At 42.1% G+C, this 25,731-nt stretch overlaps 2 protein-coding genes across 2 annotated transcripts in view; one reads left to right on the top strand and one right to left on the bottom strand.

Moving 5' to 3' along the window:
- The window catches only part of vps11 (VPS11 core subunit of CORVET and HOPS complexes), a 56,257-nt gene that overhangs the window by 3,950 nt on the left and 26,576 nt on the right, over positions 1-25,731 (top strand). The gene's annotated exons all lie outside the window — the stretch shown is intronic.
- LOC111981026 (hypoxia up-regulated protein 1) lies at positions 308-25,350 on the bottom strand. Its single transcript, XM_024012138.2, has 25 exons — positions 25,130-25,350; positions 22,008-22,080; positions 21,501-21,594; positions 21,093-21,171; positions 20,789-20,943; positions 19,953-20,029; positions 19,663-19,844; positions 19,418-19,533; positions 18,108-18,294; positions 17,580-17,714; positions 13,523-13,605; positions 10,276-10,408; positions 9,910-10,094; positions 8,215-8,353; positions 7,784-7,835; positions 7,067-7,143; positions 6,801-6,953; positions 6,148-6,332; positions 5,809-5,896; positions 5,449-5,705; positions 4,719-4,803; positions 4,246-4,513; positions 3,823-3,927; positions 2,186-2,293; positions 308-1,903 (listed from the first exon to the last, which is right to left on the bottom strand). Exons 2-25 carry the CDS (start codon positions 22,072-22,074, stop codon positions 1,854-1,856), a joined length of 3,060 nt encoding a protein of 1,019 aa, XP_023867906.1. The 5' UTR covers positions 22,075-22,080; positions 25,130-25,350; the 3' UTR covers positions 308-1,853.

The raw sequence follows: 25,731 nt of genomic DNA, 5'->3' as shown, positions 1-25,731 counted from the left end.
TGTGTAACCTGCACATATAGCACTGCATGTTTAAATAGTTTATTTCCATTTTAAGCTATGAAAGTCTGGTATTGTTATTGGAATTAAGGGTTCTCTTTGTTTAGGGACAAGTGTCAATCAATGCTATACAATATCTAGTATAATCACAATATAACCAAATGTCACAATTCAAAATGACTACATATGTGTATTAGGGTTTCAAGGGCTCCTTTTTGATTCAGTCCATCAAATCATATTTAAATGTTATACAGTTGTCTTTTCCTTAAGTGTCCCAGTCTTTACAGATACCGGTGAATGACCATACTCAAACACTTGACATCTTTTATACAAGTAAAATAGAAAAGGTCAAATTTCTCTTCATCTGTACTGCTGCTCTTCAAATTGGTCAATTACACATTCACACAGACCAATCTGGAATTAAAACGCAATGAAACCATTACTTAGATTATTTGATTTACAGAATCAACCCTAGCCCATAGTTACAAGGGGTCTTCAAATACACATTTGAAAGTGGGTCTTCAAATACACATCTTATTTTTAAAGACATGTATTTTTTAATTTTTTTTTCAATCCACCGTTCATCACCATAATTTATAAAAATTACTATTAACAGTTTAGAAACAAAAGCGTTGGTATTCCCCAATCCCGTTTGTTTATTCCCCCTCTCAAACCATCTGAGGTGATGCAAAAAACAGTAACCACTCCCCTCGGGTAGAGATTCAAGCAGTTTGAGACAGATAATATCTGCTTATTCTTCAGTCAGTGCAACAGTTGAGCAGCCCTCAAATTCATACTTGCAGCCATACAAAGAACAGGGTTGTGTTCAGTAGGGCACAGCGGAACAAAACGTTACGGAACAATAATCAATGCCATTTTATTTTGTTCACCTACTGAACACAACCCATGGCAGGCCCAAAATTACACCTTGGTAATTTAAGTTGACCTAACTTTATGTATTGGAGTACAATTTATAGAGAAATAAGAACAAGATAGATGTACTTTAGTAAAAATGTTTCCCTCAAGCCAATTCACTGATGAATTGTCAGAAGACCATGGCGAGAAGGTTCTGAAAAGCATAATTACAGATTTTACACCTATGAACACATTTAACGACTGGTCATCAGTAATATTTGGATGAAAAATCAATTCCCTTTTTGTAACATATTGTATACACACAACACGGATTGTTTATGCATTATGAGCCACAATACAAGGTATTAAAGGAATTCAATATTCAAATACAACTAAAACCCATTCCATTTCCCAAAAGGAGCATACAAACTCCAGCCCCTTTGATATATTTCTCAACCACACAATGAACCCACAAAAAAATTAATGAAAGCAAGATTTGCTACGAGAAAACATAAGCCTGCTTGAGAGGTCAAATCACAAACGATGCAATTCAACAGAGTTCCAGTGGAGGAAACATTGAGTCCTGTTATTAGTCCTACCAAAAAAATCCACTAATTTCTGTTCTATTCAGGGCAAATATACAGTTGTCCAAGTAGTCGTTTGCATGTGGCCTAAAGTATGCCTAAACCTGTAGGGCAGGATAGTAGAATACAAACTTCAAGTCTTGTCAGTTCATTCGCTGGTTACTCCAGGCTTCGTCAGCGCTCCTTGCTCATCATGTCAGTAAGAGGGGAAAGATGTTCAGCCGCCGAGGGGGATGAAGGTGAACAGAGAGGTAGGTAGGTAGTGGGAATAAGAGTTCAAGAAGTCTGAGCTGATCCAATGACTTTCTGGTTTTCAAAATTAAAGGCTGGAAAAACAAAACCCCAAAAATATGTAGGAAACTTGGAAACAATTAAACATCGTCAATAAATACAATGAAATCTCTTTAGTTCCAGCTGTTATAACTCATCCCCTATGTGGTTTTCTGACTGGTTTTTCTCTGTTGGTTCTGAAAATTGGGAGGAATACAATATTATACTCAAAAATGTAGTAGCACAGTATTACAAATATGACCAGGTATAAAACCAAAATAAAGACTAAAGGACAACTAAAATGCCCTTCCTTTTCATAGTTAAAGACAGTTGCTCTAGCTTGAATGGTATGCCCAATTATTTTCCTTTCCATCAGATGCCCACTTATGTAGCGATAAATTGTAAAGGCAACTGGGTGCCAATTCACACACGCAAAAAGGTTGTTTCTATGGCAGACACTGTTCCTATGACAGACGTACCTGTACTTGCAGTTTTATCTGTAGGCTGTGATTGGCTGGAGGAGTCTGTGTTCTGTCCAGTGGGCTCTTTGATGGGTGGTTCCTCTTGCTGCACCTCCTCAGCGCCCTCTGTTGAATGAAAACAAATGTTGCCAATGAAAAGAGAACTGATCGGTGATTAGAATTGTTCATTGACAAGTTCACATGTCATGTGAACAAGTCTACAAAAACACTTCCTTTGCAAATGACATTCATTACAAATAATCATTGCTGAGGAACCCCATTCATTACGTACCAAACAGAAAAAAAATGGTTTAACAGGGAGGGACTACCTGGATTTATCCAATAAATGCAGTTGTAACCTTTTGCTACGGTGTGCCTTACTGAACATGACCATATTACATACAGTGCATTTGGAAAGTATTCAGACCCCTTCCCCCACATTGTCAGGCTACAGCCTTATCCTAAAATTGATAAAAATATGTTTCCCCCTTATCAATATACACACACCACCCCATAATGCCAAAGCAAAAACAGGTTTAAACATTTTTGCTAATTTAAGACAAATAAACAGAAATACCTTATTTACATAAGTATTCAGACGTTTGCTATGAGACTCAAGATTTAGCTCAGGTGCATCCTAGTTCCATTGATCATCCTTGAGATGTTTCTAGAACTTGGTGTCCACCTGTGGTTAATTCAATTGATTGGACATGATTTGGAAAGGCACACACACTTGTTCCACAGTGGACAGTGCATGTCAGAGCAAAAACCAAACCATGAGGTCAAAGGAATGGTCCGTAGAGCTCCAAGACAGGATTGTGTCAACGCACAGATGGGTACCAAAATATTTCTGCAGCACTGAAGGTGCAAAAACAGTGGCCACCATCATTCTTAAATGGAAGAAGTTTGGAACCACCAAGACTTTTCCTAAAGCTGTCCACCCAGTGAAACTGGGCAATCGGGGGAGAGGGGCCTTGGTCAGGAAGGTGACCAAAAACCTGATGGTCACTGACAGAGCTCAAGTTCCTTTGGGCAGATGGGAAAACCTTCCAGAAGGACAACCATCTCTGCAGCACTCTACCAATCAGGCTTTTATCGTAGTGGCCAGATGGAAGCCACTCCTCAGTAAAAGGCGCACGACAGTCTGCTTGGAGGCACCTAAAAGGCACCTAAAAGGACTCAGACCATGAGAAACAAGATTATCTGGTCTGTTGAAACCAAGATTGAACTCTTTGGCCTGAATGCCAAGCGTCACATCTGGAGGAAACCTGGAACCATCCCATCGGTGAAGCAAGGTGGTGGCAGCATCATGCTGTGGGAATGTTTTTCAGCAGCAGGGACTGGGAAACTAGTCAGTATTGAGGGAAATATGAACAGAGCAAAATACAGAGAGAGAGAGAGAGAGAGAGAGAGAGAGAGAGAGAGAGAGAGAGATAGACTTGTTCACATGACGTGTGAACAAGTCTGCAAAAACACTTCCTTCGCAAATGACATTCATTACAGATGAAACTCATTGCTGAGGAACCCCCTTCATTACTTACCAAACAGAAGAAAATGGTCAAACAGGGAGGGACTACCTGGATTTGTTAAAATAAATGCTCCATAACCTTTTGCGACGGTGTGCCTTACTGAACACGACCATATGGCAGACGTACCTGTAGTTGCAGTTTTATCTGTAGGCTGTGATTGGCTGAGTGAGTCTGTGTTCTGTCCAGTGGGCTCTTTGATGGGAGGTTCCTCTTGCTGCACCTCAGCGCCCTCTGTTGAATGAAAACAAATGCCGGCAATGAAAAGTGGACTGATTACATTTGTTTAAGGGATAAGATATCACACGTCATTTGAACAAGTCTGCAAAAGCACTTCCTTTGCAAATGACAAATGACATTAATTACAGCTGAGGAACCCCCTTCATTACATACCAAACGGAAGAAAATGTACAAACAGGGAGGGACTACCTAGTCCATACACTCAAATGAGTTTCAAGATGTTTTGCTACAGTGTGCCCTACTGAACATGACCTCTATATATAAAGCACATGTTCCATAACAGAAATGTGTTGGTTTTCCCTGCTTTCCCACCTTCGTCTTTGGTCTCCTCCTTGGGAAGTATGACTTTCTCTTCCATTTTGCTGCTGTTGGCCTTGCTGCTGCTGCTCTCTGAGGTGGTGCTGTTATTGGGCTTGGCGGCCTTGGCTGCCTTGGGCTTGGTCTTGGTGGCCTTGTTCAGTAAGTAGTTGACCTCGCGGTCCAGCAAAGCCCACTTGGACTCTATGTCTTTGGACAGCAGCACAGGCCGCTCCGTGGGAGATCTCTTCTCCTGCTCAGCTACTGTGTTGGTCTTCCACGTCTGTTGAAGAGTGGGAGGTATTGGCGGTTAAAATAAAATGAAAAATAATTAAAGTTTACAACAAACGATGGCACTCAGTGAAACTTCCATATAGATTGTTTTGAACCACGTCATCTCATATTTGAGTAATAATGGTCAATCAATAATATAATTGACAAATGCGCTGAGTAAAACAAATAGGACTTTATGAAACATCATTACATACAGTGGTCTCGTTGATGACTTTTTCCAACCTCTTCAGCTCCACGTCAGTGAAGATTCGGTCATCCTCTGGTACAAGTTTGGAGCTCCTTAAGGAAAAACCACAGAAGACCCATGTCAAATGGATGCATTGTACATCTCATGATTCACCTCGAAAATGTTAAACTCCTGAAGCTAAGCAGGGTCGGGTCCTGGCCGGTCGTTGGATGGGAAATCAGATGCTGCCGAAAGTGGTGTTACAGGGCCAGTAGGGGTCCCCCTTTCCTCTGGTCTAAGGATAGAGATCCCAAATTCCCCAATTTGGCCCTTATACCATTATGGCCATCTAATCATCCCCAGCTTCCAATTGGTTAATTCATCTCCTCTGTAAATCTTCCCTAGATTGTTGCTGTTAAAGAGATTGTTTTCAGGCAAGGCACTGCAGCTCAGTGCTAGAGGCGTCACTATAGACCTTGGTTTGATCCGGGGCTGTATCACAACCGGCCGTGATTGGGAGTCCCATAGAGCAGCGCACAATTCGCCCAGCATCGTCCGGGTTAGGGGAGGGTTTGGCCAGGGTAGGCCGTCATTGTAAAATAAGAATGTTCTTACCGGACTTTTCTAGTTAAATTTTAAAAACGTATCTGGTAAAATAAGGGTAACTAAACAGATCTTGGGCCAGTTTTTCAATTCCAGGTTATGAATGGTGAAGGGGAAGCCGATCCTAGAGCTCTAACAGAGCTGCTTTGACCCACCTGAGGAAGAAGCTGGAGCTGTTGAGCATGCTCTCCAGGGTGGCCAGGTGGCCAGGCCACTTCCTGCGCTCTTTCACACGGAAGAACATGTCCTTGCACAGCTTCCTGAGATCCTGCAGCTTCTCCCGCAACTCCTTGGTGGACGCAGAGTAGCCATCCTCGTCCATCCAGGTCGACACTTTACTCAGCCTGGCCAGGATGGTTTCCTTCTCTTCCTCCAACACCACTGCCTGGTACTCCTCCTGGTACATTTTGTCCTAATGGAGAGGAGATAAGGCTTTATATACACACACGTGCTAGAGAGCCAGAGCGCCAGACAGAGAATATACTGATGTTCTACTGTAAAGGTACTGTTCTAACCTGGGTATCAAAAAGGAATTCCTCGAGGCTGTTCAGTGTCTTCTCCCTCTCCTGTTTCTCCAGGTCTCTATCAGTCAGGTCTTGGAGCCTGAAAGGAAGAAAACAAACATTATTGCAGCGAATTTTGAGGTAGCCGGGACTCAAACCTGGGTCTACGCGTCTGTCAAACAACTTAGCCATTACACCAACAGATTCAAAACCTCTGAAGTCACTAGGTGTTTGACAAGTCACGACACTACATCAATATCGGCATTATTATAGCTTGAAAAATGTATTTTCAACTACCCCGCCCTGCACATTTGAGCCCATCTAAAATGTCAGAAGGAAAGAGCGACACACTTCTTGTTTGAGGAGGTGATGGCTTCGAAATTAGGTTTAAGGATGTCTTTCATTTGGAGCTCCACTGTGACATCCTCAGAGAACTCTGTTTTCTTCTGAGGCTTGGCTTTCTTCTTGGCCTCAGTCTTTGCCGCTTCCTCTGTCGTTTTCTCCTCTTCTCCAGATGTGGCTCCCTCCTTTTCATCCTGCTCAGAAAAATAAAATATTTAATAGTTCATGGAAACTTGGTTTATTCAAGAGAGCCTCATTTACATTACGGTAATGAGTTATTTAATGTCCAATTCAAACAGAGAATGAGATAAAACGCATTAATGTGAGGTTAGTATACACCCCCCCACTCTTGACAACATTCTCTTACCAAACATTCCATTCAACTTGTTAACATTTTGGAAAGTTCATTAAACACAAAAGGACTGAATACACCCCAGGGCTGAGCTTAACAAACCAGGGCCATGTTTAGAAGGCAAACGTTATGGAATGTTGCAGATAGAAATGTCATGAATAGAGCTGTTCGGATACCTTAAACATGCCAGAGGCATTTTTGTTCTACATATTTCCATCTGAACATTCCACAATGTGGAACTAGGCGAACTGAGCTAGGCCCAGTTACATCCCAGGCATTTATGTGGAATCCAACTGAGCCAAGCTCTTACCTGAAGGTCAGCCTTACTGTCTACTCCCTCAGTCTTCTCGTGGGTTGGGGCCACCTCCTCCTGCTGCTGTTTCTCCCCAGGCTCCTGCTTCTCTTCCTGGGGGGCAGCCTCCTCTTGCTCCTTCACAGACTCCGGATGAACCTTCTCCTCATCCTGGATTCAGAGACAATAGGGGAGAGGCAGAGAGAGTTAGACAGCCATGAACGAGTGTTAAGGAGGAACTCTGGTGCTTGTTACATTAGGATGGTAACTGAGTAGAGGGTTACCTGAACTGGTTCCGTCACATTTGCGTTGGGTTCTGAGGATCCCCCTCCAAACAGGCTGGAAATTGTATTTCCCAGTTCTGACAAGTCAAGAGACAGAATTAAGACATGGAAGAGACTGATTTAGAGCTGGGACAATAACCTGAAAATTATCGACATGACCATACAGATCCCTTATCGCAGGCATTTTGCTGATATAGTTCATTAGTTCCTGGCCTATAGAGAAATGTGAAGCTTGAAATTAAATAAGTATGCTAATATGGGTGATTGTTAATTTGACAATTGATGGCTACAACCAAACTAGTACTCTACTCAAAAGGCACTCGCACACCTGAGCAAACTTTTTGCAGGTGCAAGGCAACAGTTGAAGATGAATGAAAAATGAAAACGCACACTGCTCTTGATAGTATCACTGATCTTTAATAAGCTTACGTATCGGTCTCACGGCCTTCGTCAGAGCTTTTTGACGAAGGCCGTGAGGCCGATACGTAAGCTTTTAAAAATCTGTGATACTATCAAGAGCAGAGTGCGGTTTCCTTTTTCATACAACCAAACTAGTAACAATATTTTAAAAGATAATTTAAAAAGTGATGCACATTAATGTTATAAACTTATCGTTCTTGCATTAATTCAGGCAATTTTGTCTGTCGCCCACCTCTACTATGATTATGACTAAAGGGGTGATCAGTCAAATGATTACGATGTTAGCATAAAACCCACTTGTCAGAGTAGACTCCTCCTCCTCCACAATGGTCTCAAAGACAGACGCCACCTGAAGAAAACAACTTAGTTCAAGCGATAGGTCAATGTTAATGTCGATTACTCCAAAACAACAGAGTTCAATAGTGTCTAAATCAACTCAAAATAACTTCAAGCCAATTTCAATTGGGTTTATGTGGGTAGAGATGCAAACACGAGATGAGAATGTAGGTTTTACATTTTTTTTTAAAGTAAATTGCGTCTAACCTTTAACGTAAATATAAAATATTTTGATGTATTTTGCAACCATCTTGAAAATGTAAAAAGCCTGATGCGTTTTATATTTGAGGTTTAGTTGTACTTCCAGAGAGGAGCTACATAAGCATTAGAGAATTGCACTGACCATGGTGTTCATATAGTTCACATTCGATAAGTAATTATATGGTACTGACCCGGTCCAGGAGGAGCACGCCACTCTTGTCCATGTTGAAGCTGGCATTGATGCCCTTGTACTCAGCATCTGTGTGCTTCTGGAAGCTGCTGCCCACCCCAGACAGCTGCACTGTGGTCAGGTTGAGAGAGCCAAAGACACTGGTGGAAGAAAGAAATGACAAATGTTTTATTTACAATTAAAATCAGACCCCTCCAAGTTAATGCATCTGATGATAATTGAATGTTAATGCAACAGGTAAGTTAGCTGTAAGTCACTTCCATTCCAATTAAATTCAAAACAGCTTTATTTGTCCCCTTAGTGTCTATAGCTTTAATATAAATGGCCGAACAAACGCTGCTATAGCATATCCTTAATTTTCCATGCGGTCTACATAAAACATTTTCAGACCTTGCCGTTTAGCTGTGTTGCCTCACAGAGTGGGGTAAATCTATGGGCCGATTTCCTGGACAGACTAAAACCAAATCCTAGGCACAAAAAAAATAAAAAAAATAAGTATTCTCCATTGGGCCACTTCTTTACACACACACACACACACACACACATATAACCTTCCTTTTGTCTCATCGGAAACTCAAGCTACTATATTTGCAGATCATCCTACAATTTATACAGAAAGACAACTGGTTCAACAGGTACAGCAAGCGCTACAAGTAGATCCGGGATATAATGGAGTGGGTTTTCCGGAACAAACTTGTTTTGAGCACCAAGAAAACCAAGGTTATGCTAGTCTGTTCCACCAGCAAAAGGCCAACAAATATGGGATATAATTAAGTATATGAGGGAACCACAAATTGAGGAAGTGTCAGAAACCAAACTACTACAGGTGCAGCAAGACAACTGCTTATCATGGTTGTCTCAAACTCATGTAAAAAAATATATTCAAACTGCATGCATGATCAGAAGGATAACCATATATTTACCGGGAAAGATTATTTTGCAAACAGCCCAAGCATTAATTGGGAGTCAGGTGAACTACTGTTCTGTGGTCTGGGGACATGCATCAGCAAGTAACATTAGGAGGCTGCAGATCGCACAGAACAAAGCAACAAGGATTGTTTTAAGGTGGGGATATGGTTCTTCTGTTGTAGTCATGCTCAATGCGCTTGGCTGGTCATCAATCAAGATAATTAAAAAACATGCTAATTTTATTTCACAGTATACACCATTTAAAACAGCCAAACTATTCACAACAGTATCAGTTGGTAAGAGACAGACATTCAGTAAATACTAGGAATAGATTGTCCACCATCTATGTTTTATCCAGACAGAATAGAAATAGGCAAAAGAACATGATTTAGAGCAATAAAGAAATTGAATAACTTCTGTGCAAACCAGAAACCTTCCAATATAAATTCAAACAATACTTTAGAACCATTTAAATTGGAAGGTTGTGCAGGACTATGGTAGATGAAGGAATCAAACTATCATTTCAGACTGTTTTTATCTGGTCAATATGTCAGTGTTTTATGTCTGTTTGTTACAGTGTGTTGTATGTGAAAATGTGATCTTATTATAAGTTGTATTTTAATGTTTAAGGACTTGTGGAAGATTAGTCCAAATGCCGACTAAGAGATCGTAATAAAATAAAATCCATTCAGCATGCTTTAGTCCATGCCTAGGCTTAATCTGTGTCCAGGAAACCGTACCTAAATTCCGACCAGTTAAACCCTACTTTATTTTGGGTGGTGTTCACCTGAGGTCTTCCTGGCCCAGGAAACTGAGATCTCCGTAGTTGACGTAGAAGGCAAAGTCGTCAGTGTGGTTGAAGGTGATGACCTTGCTCTGGGGGTAGGGGGCCATCCTCTGGAACAGAATATGCTTGTTGTGCTTCAGGATCCTGGAGCCATCCTCCTCCTCCATCTCCCTTGTGAACTCCACCTGGAGAGTGAGAGAAACAAATACAGCTGTATGCTACAATCCAAAATAAATGTTAAAGATGAGCACATATGACATGCAGTTGTGTGGTGCTTAGCTTTTACATTCATTTTGGATTGAGGCAATTCAATAATTATTTAAAATTAAAGGGTGGGTTTCAATGTTAAAGAATTGGCTGTGTTACCTGGATGGGGAAAACGGTTGCCTCTCTAACCAGGAAGGGTTGGACTTTGAAGGCCTTGCTGAGGGCAGCGGCCTGGTACACAGCCCCCATGGCTGCAGCCTCATCTGCGTTGAGGTTCTTCCCCAGCTCCTCTCTACACAGTCAGGTCAAAGTGAAATATCACTCCAAAAACAAGGTTGGCCAGATACTTTTGTAGACCTCAAAAGCAGTCAAATGGTTTGTATATGAAACTACATGCCTCAATCAATGTTCACTCGAAGCTGAGGCGTAACCCGAGACTGCCGTGCAGCTCCCCGGGACTACCGCAGAACGGAGAGGTGCACAAGACAACTTCACTCAACTTTCTAGAGTTTAACCAGTTAGTTAACACCATCGTTTCCCTTGACTGTGGCAATTGTGATCAAAGCAATAGTCACTTTCAAATGTAACAAAAACTATGCAAGAGATTTTGCTGTAGGCAGACCGCGTTGGAGTAGGATGCTATTGCGCCCATACTCTACACAGACCGGTGCAGAATAACCAATCAGAGCTGCAGTAGGCCTATATGCAAATAGACCATTGCCATATACAGATCTGTGACATTTTTTGAAGTGGACTGTTTACACGAGTAGATGTGCTTGTTTTGAGATCAAAGCAAGAGCTGCATGTAGCCACGGGGGCACATTTTATTAATATCCTTTGCTAGTTAGTGAATTATTAGCCCAGTTAAAGATCATTTCTAGTCAGCAATAGGGGTGTCATTGCTTCATACAAGAGCACAAAACATGTACATTACCAGACATCGTTGAAAAGCAAGTCAGGTACAGAGCTATTTTCAGTCTTAAAAAAGGGTCTTGAATAAGCTAAGTAGCCAATAGGCAGATGGTAGCATCATTTGTCTGATTCTTTATAATAAATGGTACGGGAATAATAATGTAAAGTGGTTTCTTGCACCAACCACCACATTTTCAGTAACCTTGTTTGAAGGACAAGTAGATAACAGGTCAATGTCAATCCCTGCATGTTTCTTTCAAAAGTTTCATGGAATGTAGGCCTACATTGAACACCACACATTGGCTGCTACTGTAGGCTGAATGATAGAACTGCTATTTCCATGTTAAAATGTTATGGGATGCATTTTCTACATTGTTTTATGGCAGGCCACTCTGGTACAGTGGCTTGCAAAAATATTCACCCTTGGCATTTTTCTTATTTTGTTGCCTTACAACCTGGAATTAATAGATTTTGGGGAGTTTGTATCATTTGATTTACACAACATGCCTACCACTTTGAAGATGCTAAATATTTTCTCTTGTGAAACGAACAAGAAATAGAAGAAAAAAGAATTACTTGAGCGTGCATAACTATTCCACCCCCCCAAAGTCCATACTTTGTAGAGACACCTTTTGCAAAAATTACAGCTGCAAGTCTCTTGGGGTATGTCTATAAGCTTGGCACATCTAGCCATGGGGATGTTTGCCCATTCTTCAAAGAAAAACTGCTACAGCTCCTTCAAGTTAGATAGGTTCCGCTGGTGTACAGCAATCGTTAAGTCATACCACATTCTCAATTGGATTGAGGTCTGGGCTTTGACTAGGCCATTTCAAGACATTTAAATGTTTCCCCTTAAACCACTCAAGAGTTGCTTTAGCAGTATGCTTAGGGTCATTGTCCTGCTGGTAGGTGAACCTCCGTCACAGTCTCAATTCTCTGGGAGACGGAAACAGGTTTCCCTCAAGAAATTCCCTGTATTTAGCGACATCCATCATTCCATCAATTCTGAACAGTTTCCCAGTCCCTGACAATGAAAAACATCCCCACAACATGATGCTGCCAACACACTTTGCTGTGGGAATGGTGTTCTCAGGGTGATGAGGTGTTGAGCTTTTTTTGTCCAAGAAATCTTAATTTTAGTCTCATCTGACCAGAGTACCTTCTTCCATATGTTTGGGTAGTCTCCATGCCTTTTGGCAAATACCAAATGTGTTTGCTAATTTTTTTCTTTAAGCAATGGCTTTTTCTGGCCACGCTCCCATCAAGCCCAGCTCTGTGGAGTGTACGGCTTAAAGTGGTCCTATGGACAGATACTCCAATCTCCGCTGTGGCGCTTTGCAGCTCCTTGAGGGTCATCTTTGGTCTCTTTGTTGCCTCTGATTAATGCCCTCCTTGCCTGGTCTGAGTTTGGTGGTAGGCCCTCTCTTTGCAGGTTTGTTGTGGTGCCATTTTATTTTCATTTAATGGGACATTCAAAGTTTGATATTTTTTTATAACCCAACCCTGATCTGTACTTCTCCACAACTTAGTCCCTGACCTGTTTGGAGAGCTCATTGGTCTTCATGGTGCCGCTTGCTTGGTGGTGCCACAGACTCTGGGGCTTTTCAGAACAGGTGCATGCATGCATGCATGCATGCATATATACATACTCAGATCATGTGACACTTAAATAAAGTCCACCTGTGTGCAATCTAACTAATGTGACTTCTGAAGGTAATTGGTTTCACCAGATCTTATTTAGGGGATTCATAGCAAAGGGGGTGAATACATATCCACACAACACTTTATTTTGTAGAATTTTTTGAAACAAGCCATTTCATTTTTTCCACTTCACCATTTGACTATTTTGTGTATGTCCATTACATGAAATCGAAATAAAAATCTTTCAATTATAGGTTGTAATGCAACAAAAATAGGAAATACGCCAAGGGGGAATACTGAATACTTTTGCAAGGCACTGTAGGCCTAATACATTATGATCAAATAGCCATAGTAGCCTACTTGGCAACTTAAAGCAGGCACAGCCGGAAGTTGCACCGAATTTTCACAACGTTCAAGTTCATGCTCAGACCTGCAATTTGCTCAGTGCCCAAATTTAACGGAACATTGGCCTATTTTCATATTCATTTGCAATTAAGGCATATCTAGCTGATCTTCACAACAAATGGTGTACACCTTAGTATAATTCCTATTTTTTAGGTCCAAAAACCTGGCATAGTTCGATTTTGGGTCTAACTATCCCTTTAAGCCTTTTCATCCCAGATGGAGCATTTCCAACATGTGAGTTACATACCATCACTCCAGTAGATACTACCTATGACACTTTCAGGTGAAGCACTTACTCTATTCTATTCCGTTCCATTGTCTAGGGAGTTTTTTTTTTGAATATGACATCTTACAGCCAAAACCCTGGACAATAGGGAGCATTCTATGTCTATGTCATGTAGTGTAGAGCCCCAAGTATTGGCAGTGTCAAGTTAAACTGATGACATACTTCCCAACGGCTTTAAGCAGCACTTCTTGCACCTTTGGCACGCGGGTGGAGCCACCCACAAGGATCACCTGCTCGATCTCATCCTGTTGGAAAACAATGTTGGAAGATATACTTACAGTATTTGCAAATAAACAAACGTGTGTTAGTTCAATCTCTGTAGAAATCTCTGAAGGCTTGACATGCTGAAACATGTCATGTTTAACCCCGTAAGGTCAATGTCCACGCCCTCGTGGATATCTAATTAGCAGAATACAACAATCCCCCAAAAATCTGGTCAGTTTAAGCTAGATATGTTTTTTTTTTGTTGCATTGGATGCGTCTCAATCCACCACATCCGCCTGTCGAACATCCACATCTGCAGTGTGTCAGACCATGAGACATCCTGCAAATCAGTCTGACAAAATAGTCTGTAGCGTCCAAACGGGTTGGCCTACAAGCTACTGAAAAATATATAAAGCATTGGTGGCATATTTCATGAGCTGAAATAAAAAAAGATCCCAAAAATGTGCCACACAAAGCTTATTTCTCTCAAATGTGGAGCAAAAATGTGTTTATATCCCAGTTTGTCACAAAACACAATGCCACAGAAGTCTCAAATTTTGATGGCGCATGCAAATTGCATGCCGACTGCAGGAATGTCCACCGGAGCAGTCGCCAGAGAATTGAATGTTAATTTCTCTACCATAAGCCACCTCCGTCGTTTTAGAGAAATTGGCAGTCCGTCCAACCGGCCTCACAACTGCCGACCACGTATACCCACGCCAGCTTAGGACCTCCACATCCGGCTACACCTGCAGGATCGTTTGAGACCAGCCAGACGGACAGCTGATGAAACTGAGTATTTCTGTCTGTAATTAGTGAATTTGTCAGTATGTTCAACTGGCCTCACAACCGCAGACCATGTGTACAGCATTGTGTGGGCGAGCGGTTTGCCCCATGGTGGCGGTGGGGATTTGGTATGGGCAGGCATAAGCTACGGACAATAAAAACAATTGCATTTTAAAATCGACAGCAATTTGAATGCACAGAGATAACCTGACGAGATCCTGAGGCCCATTGTCATGCCCTTCATCCACCGCCGTCGCCTCATTTTCAGCATAATAATACACAACGATCTGTACACAATTCCGGGAAGCTGAAAATGTCCCAGTTCAGTGGACTGCATACGGTCCTTCCATGGTCTGCATGTTTGGGACGCTCTGGATCGACGTGTACGAGAGCATGCTCCAGTTCCCGCCAATATCCAGCAACTTCACACAGCCATTGAATTGGAGTGGGACAACATTCTACAGGCCACAATCAAGAGCCTGATCAACTCTACGCAAAGGAGATGGGTCGCACTGCATGAGGCAAATGGTGGTCACACCAGATACTGACTTCTTTCTGATCCATGCACCTACTCTTTTTTTGGGGGGGGTCCGACCAACAGATGCATATCTGTATTCCTAGTCATGAGACATAGTCATGAGAAATCCACAGAATAGGGCCCCAATACATTTATTTCAATTGACTGATATCCTTACATGAACTAACTCTAATCTTTAAAATAGTTGCGTTTATATTTTTGTTCGGTATATTATGACTCCTCTATGGAAAGTTGACTTTCTCGTCGACCTCCACAAGCGTCTTGGGACTCGTCTGATGTTGGTACAGCCAATCTGCCAAGTTCTGTCTGTAGCGTCAAAACAGTTTGGGCTACACACTAATATGACCCCTCTTTGCAAAGGTGAGACTCTCACAAACACGTTGGCTGTTTTGCTCAAACGCCCACAGGCCTCACCTGAAGGTCCCCCGGTACCAGTTGGGGGGAGAAAAAAAAAAATGGAAGTATATGGAGACTTCAGTGCCAAAATTAAGAGGTCAAAAAAAATAAAAAAAATAACACTATTTTTATATACACTGCTCATAAAAATAAAGGGAACACTTAAACAACACAATGTAACTCCAAGTCAATCACACTTCTGTGAAATCAAACTGTCCACTTAGGAAGCAACACTGATTGACAATAAATTTCACATGCTGTTGTGCAAATGGAATAGACAACAGGTGGAAATTATAGGCAATTAGCAAGACACCCCCAATAAAAGAGTGTTTCTGCAGGTGGTGACCACAGACCACTTCTCAGTTCCTATGCTTCCTGGCTGATGTTTTGGTCACTTTTGAATGCTGGCGGTGCTTTCACTCTAGTGGTAGCATGAGACGGAGTCTATAACCCACACAAGTGGCTCAGGTAGTGCAGCTCATCCAGGATGGCACATCAATGCGAGCTGTGGCAAGAAGGTTTGCTGTGTGTCAGCGTAGTGTCCAGAGCATGGAGGCGCTACCAGGAGACAGGCCAGTACATCAGGAGACGTGGAGGAGGCCGTAGGGAGGCAACAACCCAGCAGCAGGACCGCTACCTCCGCCTTTGTGCAAGGAGGAGCACTGCCAGAGCCCTGCAAAATGACCTCCAGCAGCCCACAAATGTGCATGTGTCAGCATATGGTCTCACAAGGGGTCTGAGGATCTCATCTCGTCCTAATGGCAGTCGGCTACCTCTGGCGAGCACATGGAGGGCTGTGCGGCCCCACAAAAGAAATGCCCCCCACACCATGACTGACCCACCGCCAAACCGGTCATGCTGGAGGATGTTGCAGGCAGCAGAACGTTCTCCACGGCGTCTCTAGACTCTGTCACGTCTGTCACATGTGCTCAGTGTGAACCTGCTTACATCTGTGAAAAGCACAGGGCGCCAGTGGCGAATTTGCCAATCTTGGTGTTCTCTGGCAAATGCCCAACGTCCTGCACGGTGTTGGCTGTAAGCACAACCCCCACCTGTGGACGTCGGGCCCTCATACCACCCTCATGGAGTCTGTTTCTGACCGTTTGAGCAGACACATGCACATTTGTGGCCTGCTGGAGGTCATTTTGCAGGCTCTGGCAGTGCTCCTCCTTGCACAAAGGCGGAGGTAGCGATCCTGCTGCTGGGTGTTTGCCCTCCTACGGCCTCCTCCACGTCTCCTGATGTACTGGCCTGTCTCCTGGTAGCGCCTCCATGCTCTGGACACTTACGCTGGACACACAGCAAAAACCTTCTTGCCACAGCTCGCATTGATGTGCCATCCTGGATGAGCTGCACTACCTGAGCCACTTGTGTGGGTTGTAGACTTCGTCTCATGCTACCACTAGAGTGAAAGCACCGCCAGCATTCAAAAGTGACCAAAACATCAGCCAGGAAGCATAGGAACTGAGAAGTGGTCTGTGGTCACCACCTGCAGAAACACTCTTTTATTGGGGGTGTCTTGCTAATTGCCTATAATTTCCACCTGTTGTCTCTTTCCATTTGCACAATAGCATGTGAAATTTATTGTCAATCAGTGTTGCTTCCTAAGTGGACAGTTTGATTTCACAGAAGTGTGATTGACTTGGAGTTACATTGTGTTGTTTAAGTGTTCCCTTTATCTTTTTCCCAATTTTTTTTTTTTATACTTTAATGAGTATTAAAATTAAAATGATCCTTGGTATAACCTTAAAACAATTTTATATAGTTAGTAGAACACCCCCCCCTCCCCCAGCTTAGAGTTTTATGGGTTAAGATACTGTTCCACTGAACATTGCACCACAATAAAGGATATTTAATATCAAACCTACATCAAAGTGCAACATTTTGTTCCCATAGACCTCAGGCATCAACTATTGTACTTTAGTTTGATTCTACTACGCAATTGTGACAGGATGTTCAGAGAATACTTTTTCCTATGGAGCATAGCCATTCCACAGATCCAGGGGCTTGGGAAGCTACAGCATGCTCTTTTTGAGCATGAATTTTGATGCTTTTGTCTGTCATTTGTGCATAAAAAGTCCCAAGTCTCCTCAAAATGTAAAATAAAGTTAGCCACTGCTTGACTAAAAGATCAATTGACAAACAGGCGTCGTGTTCATTAAGGCACTCAATGGGAAATGTTTCACGGTTTTCAACAGAAATCCAAAAATCTAGTTATTGGACAAATCCAGGGAGTTCCTTCCTGGTTAAGTCCATTTGGTGCCTAATGAATGCACACAAGCTGCGGTGACTCACCAGGGACATCTCTGCAGAGCCGAGGGCCTCCTGTACAGGGCCAGGCACTCTCTCAAAAAGATCAGAGCACAGGGTCTCAAACTCCACACGGGTCACCTTGGCCTTGAAATCCATGTCATCCAGCAGCCCTTCCACCTGAACAACAAAGGGAGTGCGAGTATATTTGGTTTACATGTACTGTAAACAGTAGGACACTATGGGTAACTGTAAAAGTGCAGCTAAAAACATTTCCCCAAATGAATGGGTGCTTACTTTCAGATTTAACACACCTGACAGATCAATACATAAGAAACGTTACCAAAAAAAGACCATATTTCTCTAAATGTGCAGAACAGTGTAAGACTGGAAATGACAGGGAATGGAGGGATCAAGAAGCAATGCGATGGCTTCACCTGTGTAATTATTTTACAAGGTTACACATCTACAGTAGAACACTATGGGTGACATAGGAGTAACCGGTAACTACTCTCAACTGCAGCAAAGGTAAGGAGAATGGTGTAAGACTGGGGTCAGCGAAGGTCCCGTCACCTCTGCCATGAATTCGGCGTTAGCGCTCAGCACAGTCTTGAGTCTCTGGGCCTCCTTGAGGAGCTTGGCCATGGCGCGGTGGTTCTCCCTCACGTCCTTCTTGGTCTTCTTCTGCTCGTTGAACAGCTTGGCCAGGTGGTTCTGCAGCCGCAGCTCCATCTCAAATCCCCCCAGAGAGCGGTCAAACCTGGTCAGAGACGGAGAACATTATTAGGTTAGGAACATTTGAGAAATGTGCTTGTCATTTATCCACAATAAGCCATTGAAAATACAAATACATAGTGAGCTCCGAAAGTATTGGGACAATAACAAGTTGTTTTGGCTCTGTACTAAAGTACTTTGGACTTGAAAAGATCCAATGACAATGCGGTTAAAGTGCAGACTAAGCTTTAATATGAGGGTATATTCAGCAATATCAGATGAACCGTTTAGAGATAACCTTTTTGTACATAGGGGGGGGGACTATTATTAGGGGAGCGAAGGTATTGGGACAAATTCACTTATATGGTATATTATAAAGTTAGGGTTAGAAGCACAAATATCAAACACCCAAGACATGCTAACCTCACCATTACAATAACAGGGGAGGTTAGCATTTTGGGGGGGATAAAATATTTTTGTAATAATATTCACGACGCATTCAGGATTATCCGTAATCATGGTAGCATGCACATGAATGTCGAAGTGTTTCGAAACATTCTTAGTTACAATAAAATGACAATACATTATTTACAATTCATTTCTATTGGTCACAAAATAATCTGAAACAACCTAAACAAACAGTAAATACATCCAACAAATTTGCCGAGTCAAACTTGATGTGGTCATTGCGTACCATGAATATGACACCAAATACCTAACTACACAACGGAATTAGTCCCAATTCCTTTGGTCCCCTAAAAAAGGGGGACTACGTACAAAAAGTGTTGTAATTTTGAATCAGTTCAAAATGGATGAAAAGCCTCAAATTAAAGTCTGCACCTTAACCTCATACTCATTCTATCGTTCCAAAGTGCTTGAGTAGCGAGCCAAAACTTTTTTTTTTTTTAATTACTGTCCCAATACATTTGGAGCTCATTGTATATGGAATGAAAACAAAACTAGTACTTATTTCATAATGATTAGAGCAGAGTGCAAGGCGTGTGCTTTCTCCAACATCCTGTGTTGCAGTGTGTGTGTGTGTGTGTGTGTGTGTGTGTGTGTGTGTGTGTGTGTGTGTGTGTGTGTGTGTGTGTGTGTGTGTGTGTGTGTGTGTATGTGTGTGTGTGTATGTGTGTGTAAAAATGGGTATACAGGTCCTTTTGTCTCACCCCACTCCTCGTATTTGGAGCTGTGGCTGGGAACCTGACTCTTCAGTTTTGACCGTCTGGTATGTGACGATGGTTGCCGTTGTGCTGCCTGAACCCATGTCATAGAACATTATGTTCTGTAGCAAGAGACAACGGGTTACACAAAGCAACTGTTCTGACCCACGAAACAACTTATGAAGCTCAAATCAAAAAGACTTTACCTAGTTAAATAAAAAACGCATGTAAAAGCAGCCTAGTTAGCGCACCTGAGCTGTGCTGTTGATGTCTTTTCTCCTGAAGACGCCGTAGTTGAGCGCCACCGCCGTGTTGTCGTTGATGAGCTGAAGGACTTTAACACCTGCCATCTGTGCGGCCTGCAGGACTGCTCTGCGCTCTGCCTGATTGAAAAAGGCCGGGACAGTGATCACTGCATCTTTGATGGGCTGCTCTGTAAGCAAGAGTAAAATGCATTCAGTAAGGGGGGCTTCAATATAATTGCGCAACAATGTTGAATGAAAGAAAACCTTTCCGCCGTACTACTAGTGAACAGACAAACCTGCAAAGTCCTGAGCAAGTCCACGTGAATAGTTCAAAACCATGCCCAGGAGCTCCTCTGGAGAGTACTGCATTTCTCTGCAGGAAAACAGTAGACATTACAGCCAAGCACTATTCATATATTTTTTTTTTTACCCCTTTCTCCACCCCAATTTCGTGATATCCAATTGGTAGTTTGTCTTGTCCCATCACCACAACTCCCGTACACTCGGGAGAGGCGAAGGTTGAGAGCCATGCATCCTCCCAAATACGACCCAACCAAGTTGCACTGCTTCTTGACACTGCTCGCTTAACCCGGAAGCCAGCCGCACCAATGTGTCGGAGGAAGCGCCGTACAGCTGGTTACTGAAGTCAGCGTGTATGCACCCAGCCGCCACAAGGAGTCGCTAGAGCGTGATGGGACAAGGACATCCCAGGCAGCCAAACCCACCCCTAACCTGGACGCTGGGCCAATTGTGCACCGCCTCATGGGTCTCCCGGTTGCGGCCGGCTGCGACACAGCTTGGGATCGAACCTGGATCTGTAGTGACGCCTCTAGCACTGCGCCACAGTGCCTTAGAGAAACGAGCCCCCAAAACCAATCACTCTTATCCAAAACTACAGCATAGGACATACTGGATCAATGACATTGTCACAGGCTGTTTAAAATGTGCTATTTGGGCAGTACGCAAAGGAACGTCGTACACTGACAAACAATAAGTTAATGGGTCAGCATTTTGCCCCATATCGCTAATGGCCCATAGAAGTCAGTATTATTAGTACTCGTCAACAAATCACTTGGCTCAATCACCTCCTGCTAAACAAAGGAAAAGGGAACCGATGAAATCAAAAACTTACTCTGAATTGCTAAAGAGAACTGTGCCCCGACTCTCATCTGTCACCAGATGGTGCTCGGGGAAGCGTTTCTGATAGACCGCCACCTGTGGGTTGTCATGCATCTTGCCAAGGAGGCTCTGAAGATGCCTATAGACAAATTTGGGGGTTTTCACAGACTGCGGGAGAAAGAAAACCAAATCAATGTCAGTGTAGATATTAATTCATGAACTTCATTGATTCCCATGGGGGAGTACAGAGCACTAACTGCATGATAGACATTTTAAAACATTTGACCTGGTAGGTTATCGATGACAAAGTGCCTTACCACTCCCAATGCACTGTCTCCAAAAAGTCTCTCGTTTTCTTTTAAACACACAGCTATTGGTGTTTTCCTCCTGGACTCCCTGTGCAACACAAAGAAGGATAAGACAGACTATTGAACCATGTTAAAGCTTTGAGAATGCTTTAAAAAAAATCTTCATCATGCACTGACCCTTAGTTCTGCCAATTTTCATTCACTATTCAGCACGTCCCATTTAGGCATTGCCGTGTTAACATGCATTGTAAACACTAAAGAACAGCTAGCGTACTCACACATTAGCGATGAGTACGATATTAATAACTATTAATACTTATCAAACATGAAACGGAATAGGGATTTCTGTCTAAAAGCACAAAGTCCTAAACCCATTGCGATGACATGGCTAGAGACAATGAAAATAGCAATACTCACTTGTTTAGAGCAATCTCCATTGGCACGCCAGGTTTTACTATCGCTACTTTCATCCACTCACTGCCCAGGTCAACTGACATGACTGCAACAGAGGCTGTATGGACAAAATAATGGATATGATTATTCCATTACCTGTACTTTTGTAATAACAAAGTGATGATTACAGACTTTAAGTGAGACAATACTAAAGGTGATTAGCTTCAATGATTTCTCACTGGCTACAGTGGTATGGTGGCAATGTGAGTGATTAATCAGTCTTTTGCATCAGTTGACATTGAACTTAATCAATGTTCATCCGTGCATCAGTAAATTCATGTGTAAATAGGTACAAATACAGACAATGCATCATATTGTAATGTGATAAATTAACTATAACCTCTGTTCTTCTTGCACTCAAAATGGAGGCATTCAGATTTACGTTGAAATTTAATTTGGTGTTAAGCGAATCTGCCGGTGCTTGATGCGGGCAGGTGTCTTGGATGGAATAACCATGTGTAGTGTTAGTACCTGTTTGTGAAGGCAGCAGAGCCAAGAAAAGGCAGAGGCGAGCCCATAAAGTCAGCTTCCTCCTCATGGTGACCTGTACACACAAAGCAGAACAAAAACAGATAATCAAATGCTAACAGCAGCCTTCCTGGTGACATGGTAAGTGTGCTGAAGAAATAATTGGTTCATTATTTTGAGACCTCAGATGCATTCTCTTCGACTCGGTTTTTTCATCCTGTACAAATCCATTAGCTACAAATGTTGTCATTTGTTTTAGAAGTCTTTTTTGGGGTATCAAATATCAATTTGGCAGGTGATTAATAAACCAAATGCGCAAGAACATCGATTTCTCTATACAATGCATATCAGCAAATAGTAAAAAAGTTTTGTTACAGAAAGGAAATAGTGAGCACATCCCCCGGTAGTACATTTTGTTTTTGCCCTAGCACTACACAGCTGATTAAAATAATTAACTCATCAAGCTTTATTTGAATCAGTGCACCCAGGGGGGCCCCAAGACTGATTTTGGGGAAACCCTGCTCTAGAGTGTTTTCACTCAGGCCCCCCCTCCAGAATTGGGGATCATCACACCCCCCCCACCGCACACCATGTCTTTATATCTTTATGGTCACAAGTCCTGTACATACAACTGAACATACAACTTTCCGTATGAAAGATCATTTACATTTTAGAGTACCTGAGGATTAAACAGAAACGTCGTTTGACTTGTTTGGATGAAGTTTAGCAGTAGCTTTTTGGACTCCTTTGTATGTTGAACGAGTGGATTACTGAAATCATTGGTGCCAACTAAACTGACCTTTAGGGATATAAATAAGGATTTTATCTAACAAAATGACCATTCATGTTGTAGCTGGGACCCCTGGGATTGCAAACAGAGGAAGATCTTCAAAAGTAAGTGATTTATTTTATTGCCATTTGTGATTTTATGAAGCATGTGCTGGTTGAAATATGTTGATGTTCGGCGCCATCCTCAGACAATCGCATGGTATGCTTTCGCTGTAAAGCCTATTGTAAATCAGACAACACAGATTAACAAGAATTTAAGCTTTAAAATTATAAAAGATACTTGTATGTTCATGAATGTTTAATATTACGATTATTTTTTTGAATTGCGCGCCCTCCAATTTCACCGGATGTTGTCGGCTTTTGTCCCGCTAGCGGACGGTATGGCAATTTAGCTAGCTAGCTTGCACTTGCTAGCTAATTTGTCTTATTTAGCTAGCTTGCTGTTGCTAGCTAATTTGTCCTGGGATATGAACATGGAGTTATTTTACCTGAAATGCACAAGGTCCTCTATTCCGACAATTAATCCACACATTAAACGGTCAACCGCATCATTTCTAGTCAGCTCTCCTGCTTCCAAGCTTTCTCTTCTCTGGACTTTATATTGCGATTGGCAACTTTCATAAATTAGGTGCATTACCGCCACCGATCTTGTTCGTCTTTGTCACCCATGTGGGTATAACCAATGAGGAGCTGGGACGTGGGTACCTGCTTCTATAAACCAATGAGGAGATGGGAGAGGCAGGACTTGCAGCACGATCCGCGTCACAAATAGCACTGAATTCTATTTTAGCCTTTGGCAATGCAGATGCTCGTTGGCGAACGCGAGCAGTGTGGGTGCAAAAATGGAATAATATACATTTCAAAATGTATTTTGCAACGCACGCGAGCTGTGTAGTCAGCCTGTAACGGTTCTTCAGACATCACAATTCCAAACTCTAGTTGGGGACAATATGCCACCTTCACTGTCCAGGTGCATTCAGGCAGTGGTGTAAAGTACTTAAGTAGTACTTTAAGTATTTTTACTGAAGTACTTTTTTTGAATATCTGTACTTCACTATTAATATTTTTGACAACTTTTACTTCACTACATTCCTGAAGAAAAGTAATTTTTCTTCCATACATACATCCCTGACACCCAAAAGTACTAGTTACATTTTGAATGCTTAGCAGGACAGAAATAGTGTAATTCACACTTGTCAAGACAATGTCCCTGGTCATCCCTACTGCCTCTGATCTGGCAGACACAAAAAACACATACTTCGTTAGTAAATTATGTCTGAGTGGGAGCCTGCCTCTGGCTATCCGTAAATAAGTATTAAGTGGCCATCTGCTTTGCTTAATATAAGGAATTTGAAATGATTTTTACTACTTTAACTTGATACTTAAGTACATTGCAGCAATTACATTAAGTTTCCAAAGTAAAGTATATTTTAAACAAAATACTTTGACTTTCACTTAAATAGTATATTACTGGGTGACTTTCACTGGAGTATATTAAGTAAAGATAACTTAATAGAAAATAACTCATGATTTTGGGGTACTTTTTCTACCACTGTTCAGGTAAGTGGATGTTTCATGACTTCATGACTTTGATCTTGAAATCCATCAATTTAGTTCTGTGACTCAGTTTAGTTCTGTGACTCAGTTTAGTTCTGTGACTCAGTTTAGTTCTGTGACTCAGTTTAGTTCTGTGACTCAGTTTAGTTCTGTGACTCAGTTTAGTTCTGTGACTCAGTTTAGTTCTGTGACTCAGTTTAGTTCTGTGACTCAGTTTAGTTCTGTGACTGTTAATTCAAGTGCTGATGAAGTCAGGAAGCATGATGAAAACTTGAGGCAATTATTTTTCTATCTACGGACTAGGGCAAGTTTCGCGAAAAAAAGGATATAGGCTAGCTAATGTCTATATCAAGTAGAAAACAATAGGCAATCAGCAAGATAATGGTTATATAGCATGTAGTTATTCATATTCAAATACATTAGCGTGGAAACTTCTAGCCCCATCATGGGGCACTGGCTATGGACGCCCAGCGCAGGTGATGCCTTGACCATTCATTCAAAAACAAAGAGAAGTCTTGGGTTCTGTAAACGGGTTCCGTCTGCTAGTTAGGTAGCTTACTACAATACAAATAATGCTTTTTAGAAACACAGCTAGCTAGAATACACCTTTAAAATCCCTCAACCATTTCATTTGAAATGAGAGACTATGTTAGCAAATAACCGGTAACTAGGACTGCTTCAATGGACCCCATGAGCAACAGTACTTGCTGGTAATTAGAATATAATGGAAAAAAATTACTTAACTAGCTAGGCACATTGCTGACATAGCAGAACCTTACCTTCTCCACTCCAGCAGTTCAGTATGAAAGCGCACGCCTTTACTTGCAGCAAGCTAAACCGTATTATTTTAGATGATGCTTCTTACTGCTGGCTTGATCTATTAACTGAAAACCTCTTCGTAGCCACTCTAATAAAGATTTCTTGATTTTTCCCTTGTTATCACCTGCTTGTTCTCGCCATAGGGCCCAGAACGCGGCGTGATATCATTGGATCCACTCGAGTCGGTCGTCAGTAGTTACCACAGACACAAAGTCATAAACCCCGCCTATTTCTACAATGTATCTTCTTTAAACCTGATCTTAACCCCAACCTTAACCAAACGGCTAACCTTATGCATAACCTTAAATTAAGACCAAAAAGATCATTTTTGCTTTCATTCATTTTTACGTTATATTCGATTTTGACGTTGTGGTTGTGCTATCTAGTGGAAACCACTAGAGTCGTTGTTCCGCGAGGACAACGCTGACTATGTTGGTGCTTTCAAGACTATTGGGGACTCGGCAAAAAATAAGGTGGAATCATGACGTCAGTGATCTTCAGGTCGAAAAGAGATGCCCGAGTTCCCGATTTGGGATTCCGAGTTTGATGACGGTTCTAAACG

Source organism: Salvelinus sp. IW2-2015, linkage group LG20 (genome assembly GCF_002910315.2).
Source record: "Salvelinus sp. IW2-2015 linkage group LG20, ASM291031v2, whole genome shotgun sequence".
Taxonomy (NCBI): Eukaryota; Metazoa; Chordata; class Actinopteri; order Salmoniformes; family Salmonidae; genus Salvelinus; species Salvelinus sp. IW2-2015.
This window is presented reverse-complemented; position numbering and strand designations above follow the sequence as displayed.